Below are 11,583 nucleotides of genomic sequence, written 5' to 3'. Positions count from 1 at the left end.
TATATGTATATATATATATATATATACAGGGTGTCCACAAAGTCTGGCTACATGGAGTAAATAAAATCATAGCATAAACAATTAAATATAAGAAATAATCATTTCTTAAAGTATGTATTAATCCCCATGTGGGTACATGGAGTAAATGAAATCATAACATAAACAATTAAATATAAGAAATAATAATTTCTTAAAATATGTGTTAATCCCCATGTACCCAGACTATATATATATATATATATATATATATATATATATATATATATATATATATATATATATATATATATATATATATATATATACATATACATATACATATACACATACACATACACATATACATATACATATATATATATATATATATATATATATATATGGCTCAGTGGTTAGAGCATCAGGCTCACAATCATGAGGTAGGGAGTTCAATTCCCAGACCGGGCTGCATGTTGTGTTCTTGAGCAGGACACTTTATTTGACGTTGCTCCAGTTCACTCGGTTGTAGAAATGAGTTGCAATGTCACTGGTGCCAAGCTGTATCGGCCCCTTTGCCTTTCCCTTGGATAACGTTGATGACATAGAGAGGGAAGGCTGGTCTTCCATAAACAGCATTGCCCAGACATGTGCCTCGGAGGGGAACTTTCTAGGTGCAATCCCATGGTCATTCATGAACAAAAGGGGTCATATATACACCATGTTAAACAAGATTGATCTAAAATTCATCTGAATTTTAAATGTTAAACCAATCTATGAATTATATTGTGAGGATTAGTGAAGGTGGCTGACAACTGTTGTTTTCTTTTTCTTTTTTTGTTACATTTTGACAGGAATATATTTTTTTATCATTACAAAGTTTTAACAAATAAAGAAAAACTGAGAAGGTTTTATCATATATTATAGCCAGTATGTGATGCAGGTGAATCCAGAAACATGGTCTTCGGCAACACAAGTCCTAATAGTAATATTTTTTAAACTGGTTAAACATATGTGTATATGTGTATATATACAAAAATATGTATATTAATTTACAATGCACACTTGTACCCCAGAGAAAAACTTCTCTTTATATTCTTTGTAAAACCACATTGAGCTGAACTCTAAGTGATATCAGCAGACAACCAGACACTGTGTTTTGACATAATTTTACCTCCTCAGTAGTAGATATTGCCTTGCCAAGCTGGAATCATTTAATATAAGCACACAAAGCAGTCACTGAGGAAGCAGAATCACAAGACCCCCTCCCTTTCTGGTAGTCTACTGGCAGCATCATCTGCAGCTTAGATTGATGTGTTTTTATTCACAAAGTTTATAGAGTGAATTTTTTCTCTGAATTAACACTGTAGCAAATGCTGAAACAATCTAAATGACAGTATCCTTCATGAAAATTTATTCTTTGTGCCAATGTTAGAAATAAGCACTGTATTTACTTGTGTATAATCTACACTCATAATTTAGTGTTAAACCTTGATACAAATTTGTTTTTCCCTCCAGTTTTTACTTTATCTTTATCTCACCCTAATTTTTTTTTAGTTAAAATCAAGTATAAAATTGTGTAACTTATACACAAGTAAATAATTTTTTTAATCTTTTCTTTTTCAATATTTAAATTTTTTAAAGTATATCAATATTTGTACAGATAAAAAAAACTGAATTAATATTTTTTTTAATATTTCTTTTTCGCTATTTTTTAAATGTTTAAATCGATTAATATTTGGACTGATAAGAATAAATATATAAAGTGAATTTAAAAAAAAAAATAATTTATTCTTTTCCATTATCGTTCAAAATGTTTTAGGCAAGTTAATATTTACATGAATTGAAATATTTTTTCAAACTGTGGACTTCATTTGTGCTTTAAAATTTTTGCTTGTTGTTGTCACTAAAAAAAAAACAAACATTTGTAACGTTTTTTTAAGTTTCCATTTAAGCATCAAGTGCCACATATAGGTTCATATACCCCAGGTTGTGTTAATTATAAGTGTGGTAATACTAGTGGGTAACACGGTGGGAACCCTGTATAGAATAAAAATATATCAGTTCAATCCTATCCTAAGGACATGTACTTAATCACATGGTGTTTGACAAACCAACAAGACAGACCTAATGAGGTCGCTCACTTTGCTAGAAATAGCAGCAAACTTTCCTTTGAATCTCACCTTACTGCCTTTGATAAAAAAGGCATATTAATTAATGTAATCCGTTGTACGCTATTCTTGAGAATATGACTGGTTTGTTATGGCTTCAATGTCTCTTTGATCATAAATAGATTTACTTGATCTTAGCCAACTTTTTTACTTGTTTCAGTCATTTGACTGCAGCCATGCTGGAGCACCGCCTTTAGTCGAGCAAATCGACCCCAGGACTTATTCTTTGGAAGCCTAGTACTTATTCTATCAATCCCTTTTGCAGAACCGCTAAGTTACGGGGACATAAACACACCACCATCAGTTGTCAAGCGATGCTGGGGGGACAAACACAGACACGCAAACATATACATATATATATATATATATATATACATATATACGACGGGCTTCTTTCAGTTTCCATCTACCAAATCCACTCACAAGGCTTTGGTCGGCCTGAGACTATAGCAACTGGAGATAAATGATAATAACAAGGCACTTGATAAGGAATAGAATCTAAATTATTTAAAATATTTTTTGGTTTGACCAAAAATATATATATTTACAAAATAAGGTTGTTTCATTCAATGTAATTTTTTTCTTTATCAGTCCATTTTTTTTTGGCACTTTTACATTTTTGAAAAAATTATTATTATATTTCGTCACTTTTGGAAGATTATATTATATTTAGTTATTATAGTCGTATATTTTTGTGTTTGTATCTTCTCACCGAGTAATTCAGCTTCAATTTAAGTGTTTGAACTTTTATAGCTGTTGCAGATATTCTGTATTTTTGTGAAACAATTTTGAAGGTTATTATCATAAATAAATAAATAAAATTTCATATATACCACAATTAAAAATATACCTGGTGTGTATTTTATTATTGCTTATTTGTAAGTGTGTTGTTAATGTCTATATATGTAGCTTTATACTATTAGTGACAATGAAATTTTTCCTTTTTCATTTTATATTACATTGCGCCACCTTTGTTATTTTATTATTTTCCCATTACCATTTTACAGAATCATCCATTGGTTCATACAGTAAGTACTATATACTGATGGATAGGATTTAGCTTAACCATCAGTTGATGAGCTTTAATTCCAAGCAAAACTAGTTTGGTAGTATAGTGACCTCGCTCACTGTGAAGCAGTTATCTCCCCTGTCAGTGCATAGACAATATGCTTTTTTTTTGGCTATGAGGATCTTTGACTCTTGTTTCTAGCAATGTAAGTGCTACCCTGCACCCTCAGTCACTATTAGTGACAACTGAAATTTTCTTTTTTCGTTTTATATTGCATCTAGCCACCTTTGTTGTTATATATATATATATCATCACCATCATCATCATTTAACATCCACTGGCATGGGTTGGACATCAAGCGGTGGTGAAGGACAGACAAACACAAACACTAATATATATATCATCATCATCGTTTAACATCCGCTTTCCTATGCTAGCATGGGTTGGACGATTTGACTGAGGACTGGCAAACCAGGAGGATGCACCAGGCTCCAATCTGATCTGGCAAGGTTTCTACAGCTGGATGCCCTTCCTAATGCCAACCACTCCGAGAGTGTAGTGGGTGCTTTTTATGTGCCACCAGCACAGGAGCCAGTCAGGCAGTTCTGGCATCAACTATGCTCAGATGGTGCTTTTCACATGCCACTAGCACAGGTGCTAGTCAGGCAGCACTGGCATTGGTCACACTTGAATGGTACTTTTTACATGCCACCAGCACAGGAGCTAGTCAGGTGGTACTGGCATCAGCCACACTCAAATGGTGCTTTTTATGTGCCAGTGAAACAGGTGCCAATCAGGCATAACTGCATCAGTCACACTTGAGTGGAACTTTTTACGTACCAGTCAAGCAGCACTGACATCAACCATGACTACGATTTAACTTGGCTCAACAGGTCTTCTCAAGCACACCATATTGTTCAATGATTGAATAGTTAGAGCATCAAACTGAAAATCTTGCAGAATTTACTCCGGATGTGTGGACTTTGAGTTCATATTTGACCAAAGTCAATTTTGCTTACAACCTTCTTGGGTCGATGAATTGACTATCAGTCAAATAGAGAGTTGATACTTCTCTATCTCTGAATCAGTTATGTTGCACTGTGAGAAGGATTGTGGGGGACCACTCTCAGCATTCCTTTATCCAGAAATAGAGAAGGACTATGGGAGGAGCTAGCATCTTCTCATGAAAAAAAAAAAAAATAGATACAGTATTAGGACCATTCAATAACTGATTGATGAGCAGCATAGAATAGAAATAGCAGAGATTTTGCTATGGCTGAAGGATGCTTGTTGTCCAGTCCACTCAGCTGGCAAAAATGAGTTGTACCTGTAATTCAAAAGGGCCAGCCTTGTCATACTGAGTCTCCATGAGAACTACATTAAGAGCACATGTGTGTGTGGAGTGCTCAACCACTTGCACATTAATTTCATGAGCAGGCTAGTCATGTTGGTCATGACATTGACCAACAGATATTCAAAATGATCGTCAACTACATCAGTTCCTAGCAGTCTGGAAGGGACTACAAGCTTCATAGGCATTGCTCTTTCCACTCCTTTGACTACCTTGAAAATAACCAGTACTTAAAAACATATTTATAAGCTTATTAGTACTTATTGGTGGAGGGTGGAGGTGCAATGGCCCAGTGGTTAGGGCACCGGACTCGCGGTTTCAATTCCCAGACCGGGCATTGTGAGTGTTTATTGAGCGAAAACACCTAATGCTCCACGAGGCTCCGGCAGGGGATGGTGGCGAACCCTGCTGTACTCTTTCACCACAACTTTCTCCCACTCTTAATTCCTGTTTCTGTTGTACCTGTAATTCAAAGGGTCAGCCTTGTCACACTATGTCACGCTGAATATCCCCAAGAACTACGTTAAGGGTACATGTGTCTGTGGAGTGCTCAACCACTTGCACGTTAATTTCATGAGCAGGCTGTTCCATTGATTGGATCAACTGGAACCCTCGACGTCATAAGCGACGGAGTGCCAACAACAACAAGTACTTATTGGTGGAGAATAATATTGGGGTGTCTTTGTCAAAGCTGTTTTGTCACACATCCTTTAACCTCATCAGCGACTCCATTGGAATAAGCAGAACAAGAGGAGACACATGAGATAGAAAGTTACTGAATTTTGAGGTTATAACCCCAAACATTTTCAGCAAGTCATGTTATTACAACACAAGGAATGCTTTTGAGATATATTAGTCTCCTCTTTAGGCCAACATATAACTAGTTAAATGATTTTCTGGTGTAAAATGGTTGTGCTGTCTAAAATAAGACTCCATTGTGAGTCTTATTTCAGCTTCAAAAACGATTAAGATCTTGTTAACAATGTGATCAAAGAAATCAATAAAACAAAAGAAAAACGATGACAACCACAGGTTATTTACAAATAATTCCAATTTTGGTAGAGTTTATTTCCATAATTTGTAACAAAAAATATTTACAATTAATCAACAATATAATGAAGTGTTTGTAAAATTTGTTAGAGAAGAGAAAAATTCAATTTTTTTATTAAGACACCGGGAGGATTCAGTCAAAAGAACAAAAGAAGAAGAACATTAATGCGGCTTGTGAATAATACTGATTTTAAATTTTGGCACAAAGCCAGTAATTCTTGGGGAGGGGCTAAGTCAATTACGTCAACCCCCAAACTGGTATTTGTTTTATCAACCCTGAAAGGATGAAAGGCAAAGTTGTCCTCGGCGGAATTTGAACTCAGAATGTGAGGACGGACGAAATGCTGCTGAGTATTTTGCTCAGTATGTTAATGCTTCTGCCAACTCCTGACTGCCTTTGACTTGTGAATAATATTATGAAAAAGGATCAGGAACAATAACAGATGACAGAAGATGGGTAGAATGGCAAGAGCAGGAATTTCAAGAGGAGTTGAAGTAATTTTAAGGGAAAAGATTTCGGACAAGGGTGAAAATATTATGTGAAAGATGTTTAAGAAATGAAGGAAGTCAACAAATGGGAAGAAGAAAGAAGATATAAAGAAGGGTGAAGGTTTGAGACGAAGGAAGATTGGGAATTGGTAAAAATAAGTATGATTGTGATAGAAGGAATTTTGGAGAAAGGAAAATTCATTTTTTTGTGAAAAAGAAAGATTAGCTCCAAGAAATAAACAACTTTTGCTGAGTTATTTTTGCTTTCTGCAAGGAAGGAATATTTAACAAATAACACTTTGAATGAGAGAAAAATGGTTTGAATGATGTTCTCATGTCTTTTATTTAATAATTTATTTATTTTGTTCACTATGGTATCATCTGACTAGTGATTCTGAGGAGAGAAACTAATCAGATATATTTGATGTGACTAGCTAACAACTGCAGTTGATAGGATTTGCAACATCACAAAAGAGAATTTGTGGCAATGATTCTTTTCCATCAATACTTTGAAACCCAGGAAACAACGTTCATGGATTTCCTGGGAGATTAATTCTGTGAAAGTAAAATTGAATCATCATTTTTTTTCCTGTATTCTTTCTAATGATTTAAAATAATAATAATAACAAGAGCACTCAGAGAGCGGAAGCCTCCTTCAAGGCAACACCAACATCTTCTCAACGATTAGCCGAAGATGATTTTTACAATGAGAATATCTGAAATAAACTCAACTGCTCTCACAAATGAGAATACTAAATATGAATCTGACCACTCTCAAAAATTAAGTAAAAAAAAAACAGAAAAATAATCCAGAATCCTTGTCCAATACCTGATCGATCCCAATGATAGTTATGGAATATGAAGGTGAATGTGCAGGCCATATTTGTAATGCTCTGTGTGTGTCATCTGCAATGGGAACAGGGACAGTTTTCTCTACGAATGCCTTTTTTAATCTATCCATGGTTATAGTATCTTTATGACCATTAAGGTCTATAGTGAAAAATTTATCCATGCGTGAAAGAAAACGGAAAGGACCAGCATACGATGCTGTTAACGGAGGTTTAACAACATCGTTGTGCACAAAAACACGAGTCCAAGAAGTAAAGCTTCCTTCAAGGGAGAGGTAGAAATGCAACTGCCAAGTAGGTAAGAGATTTTAAACAGGAGCAATATATTCAAAATTGGTAAAACTAAAAATTGTCGAGGATAAATTAAATTTATTATTGTTATTGAATATGTTAGTGTTATTTAATTTCTGAACAGTTTTGCTGCCGTTTGTTTATGTAGTTTGATTTCTTTATCCATCAGTTTCTACTAAGATAGAGACATGAGTAAAATTAATAATAGAGAAATGAAAATAAAACTTTGGAAACAGCAACACCACCATAACTTACATGGAAACCATGAGCGTGTTTTCAAGGGAAATAATCAGAGAAAGACTTGAAAGTCAACGTAAGATCCTAATACTTCATGTAAATTAAAGCAAAAATATAACAAATAATCCAGAATCCTTGTCCATTACTGGATCAATCCCAAAATCTAATCAGTTCGTGCCAGTCACAGGTTTCATCTGAATCTCTCCAGCAGCTCTTGAGATATCTTGTCCACAGTCAAACAAACAAACATGATTGAAAGCAATACCTTTGCCTTTGCTAAGGCAGAGGTAATAATAATAATAATCATCATCATCATCATCGTCGTTTAGCGTCCGCTTTCCATGCTAGCATGGGTTGGACGATTTGACTGAGGACTGGTGAAACCAGATGGGAATATTTATATATACATATATGTATGTACGTATGTGTGAGGGGATAGATATATACGTGTATGTCCCCGTCACATGTGGTGACAGTGACTGTTGACTATTTTGGTGTGCATGTGCAGCCATCTGTGTATGTGCATCTGGGCACACATATGTACTCATCTATCTATGCTTTTGTATCCATATATATCTGCGTATGGTCATGTATACATGCACAGGCATGTATATTGGAGTTGTTATAACTATTTATATGGTTTTATATACTTTTTGTAGGCTTTTTTATGTGCCTTATATTTTCATATTTTAATTAAAAAAATAATAAAAATCACATTCTATTGTCAAGAAAGCTTGCAAATTCACAAGGGAGCTTGGCATTGACCCTGAATTAGATGAAGAACCTGAAACCACTACCACAAAACAAGCAAAATGGATCAAACAGACTGCAAAGGGGGCAAAGGATTTTCTGTTTCTTATACTTGTTTTAGGAAATATTTTATGTCACATTGAAACTTCCATCAAGTCATTGCAGGGTAGGTATGTTATTAACACCCCATTCCAACCTTACAAGAATGAAAGACATCAACAGTAACAGTAACAGCTGAGAAGGCGGCCCCCTTTACATAGCAGCCAAAACTCCCTCAAATCACAACCAATTGTTTTAAGGAAAGGAAAACAGATCAGACAATGTAGTCCCAAAGATACAGAAAGATGAGATGGTCACAGCTGGAAAGGCTTTGATTATATGCCTGCTCAATCGGGGCTGACCTAGAGACTAAACAACAACAGCCACAACAACAAAAATAAAGAGTGTTTATAGAAAAACGAGTGGGTGACATAATCAGTGGAGCACTGGATAAAATACTTGATGAAGTAAAATAATGTCCAGGTTCCTAAATAAGCAACAGAGCATTTTGTATCAGTTTGGAATACAACAATGATGCTGTAAATATATGAGGTGTGTGCTTGTATGACGAAAACAAAAATACATTGCAGCATTAATACCTTTTTAGCTAAGATTTTTGCATTTCCTGTATTAATAGATTAATAGTTGTATAGAAGTGGAAGCATATGGCTTAATAGTTAAGATATTTGGCTTACGATCATGAAGTTGTGAGTTCAGTTCCCAGCGGTGTATTGTGCCTGTGAGCAAGACACTTTATTTCACATTGCTTCAGTTGTGCCTGTATTTCAAAGGACGAACCTTGTCACAACCTGTGTCACACTGAATCTCCCTGAGAACACTAAAAGTATACAAGCACATACAAGCACACACCTCGTACAGGAAAACATAGAACTGGAAGAAAACGAACACAATATACACTCTTTTATTAAAAATTTTGTTTGATGTTCAGAACATAATTACTGTGACTGTATGGGGCTTAGCATTTGTGTTGCTATAGTTGCTGCCTAAAGTCTCATAGGAACACCAAAGCAACAGGCACTAAGCACACATAAGTACTGCAAGTACATTAATGAGTCTTGGTAAGGTCATTGATGATACACAAGCAAGCATACATATTTAACAAGTGATATGACTGGTACAGAAGCTAAGCCCTAAAGACATTCACCAACTTGCTATGACGCTAAGTTACTTGATAACCCACCCGCCTCATACACAGGCAAAGCAATAAATCCTTTGTCAGTTTTCAACCATGGGCATTTCAGTAGTTTATTCCACAAACCCTTGTATACTTCTTCAAAAAAATCTCCAAGCAGAATCAGCATGATATCGTGTGCATTTCAATTTACAAATGCAGTCTGTTTGATAGCTTATCACAGTTTCTGTCAAGTCAATTTAATTCAGAAGGCTTGGGTCAACGAAAAGCTATAACAAATGACACTTTCCCAAAGTGCTACACTGTGGGATTGACCCAAGGACCTCTTGACTGAAATGAACTTCAACACCATTCAACTATGCCCTCTCTCTCTCTTTCTCTTGCACACACGCGCGCACACACACACACACACACACACACACACACATGCTCACATAGATGGCCTTATGTAGTAGCATGATTCTGGATTAACATTTTCACAGTTAAATTAGGAATAAGCTGTTGACTAGGAAGAATGATATTGGTCATGGGACTGCGCGTACTGCCAGATTTGATCCAGGACTCAATTGCTGTCCTCTCATAAGTGTAGCCATCTGTTAAGAAATGAAAATGCAATAATCATAATCGTAATAATAATAATAATAATAATAATAATAATAATAATAATAGTCAAGACGAAGAGCGTGATTCGATTGTATAGATGTTTTATTCGTTGAACTATATTTCGACAGCATGTCTGTCTTTCTCAAGTTCAAAACAAAAGGTGATTAAAAATTCAAAATTTCATAGTTTACGTTTAGATTTCTGAAATTTTGAATTTTTAATCACCTTTTGTTTTGAACTTGAGAAAGACAGACATGCTGTCGAAATATAGTTCAACGAATAAAACATCTATACAATCGAATCGCGCTCTTCGTTTTGACTATTTACCCTCATGAAGAGTTACATCAATCCTTTTTTAAAATATAATAATAACGATAATAATAATAATAATGGTTTTAAGACCAGCAATTTCAGAGGAAGGGGAAAGTTGATCACATCGATCCCATTGCTTAACTACTACTTACTTCATCAACTGCAAAAGGATGTAAAGCAAAGTCAAACTGAGCAGAATTTGAACTCAGAATGTAATAGGTAAAATGCTGCTAAGCATTTTGTCTGGGGTGCTAATGATTCTGCCAGCTCACCACTTTATTCATAATAATAACAATAATCCTTTCTACTATAGGCACTGGGCCTGAAATTTTGGGAGTGGGTTCCAGTCAATTACACCAACCCCAGTACTCAACTGGTACTTATTTTATCAACCCTGAAAGGATCATCATCATCATCATCATTTAACATCCGCTTTCCATGCTAGCATGGGTTGGATGATTTGACTGAGGACTGGTGAAACCAAATGGCTGCACCAGGTTCCAATCTGATCTGGCAGAGTTTCTAGAGCTGGATGCCCTTCCTAACGCCAACCATTCCGAGAGTGTAGTGGGTGCTTTTACGTTCCACCGGCACGAGGGCCAGTCCGGCGGTAATGGCAACGGCCATGCTCAAATGGTGTTTTTTACGTGCTACCTGCACAGGAGTTAGTCCAGTGGCACTGGCAACGACCTCGTTCGAATGTTTTGTTCACGTGCCAGTAAGGCAATGCTAATTACGATCACGCTCAAATGGCGCTTTTTGTCTGCCACTGGCACGGAAGCCAGACAGCTACTCTTGCAGTGATCCCACTCAGATGGTGCTGTTAGTGCTCCACTGGCACGGATGCCAGTCATCAAATTTGGTTCAATTTCGATTTCACTTGCCCCAACAGGTCTTTGCAAGCAGAGTTTAGTGTCCAATGAAGGAAGGTTGGCATGAGTGCCAGTCGTCGAATTTGGTTTGATTTCAACTTCAATTTCACTTGCCTGAAAGGCAAAATCAACCACGGCAGAGTCAACTCCAGTGGCATTTGAACTCAGAATGTAAAGACATGAAATGCTACTAAGTATTTTGTCCTGCATGTTAACGATTCTGCAAGCTTACCAACTTATTAATAATAATTTTTTTTTTCTTTCTACTTTGGATTTGAAGTTTTAGGGAAGAGGTTTAGTCAATCATATTGACCCCAATGTTCAATTAGCACTTATTTCATTGGCTCCAAAAGGAATAAACGACAAAGCATTTCATCTATCTTGATGTTCCAGGTTCAAATTCCACCAAGGTCAACTTTGCCTTTCATCTTC

General features: G+C 35.8%; 1 protein-coding gene across 1 annotated transcript in view; it reads right to left on the bottom strand.

Moving 5' to 3' along the window:
* Positions 1-5,540: 5,540 nt before the first annotated feature.
* The window catches only part of LOC106878381 (WD repeat, SAM and U-box domain-containing protein 1), a 36,106-nt gene continuing 30,063 nt past the window's right edge, over positions 5,541-11,583 (bottom strand). The window contains exon 11 of the mRNA XM_014927575.2: positions 5,541-9,957. Coding sequence (XP_014783061.1) covers positions 9,809-9,957 — 149 coding nt within the window. The 3' untranslated portion in view covers positions 5,541-9,808. The remainder of the gene's footprint in view (positions 9,958-11,583) is intronic.

This window comes from Octopus bimaculoides, chromosome 17, assembly GCF_001194135.2.
Source record: "Octopus bimaculoides isolate UCB-OBI-ISO-001 chromosome 17, ASM119413v2, whole genome shotgun sequence".
Lineage (NCBI taxonomy): Eukaryota > Metazoa > Mollusca > Cephalopoda > Octopoda > Octopodidae > Octopus > Octopus bimaculoides.
This window is presented reverse-complemented; position numbering and strand designations above follow the sequence as displayed.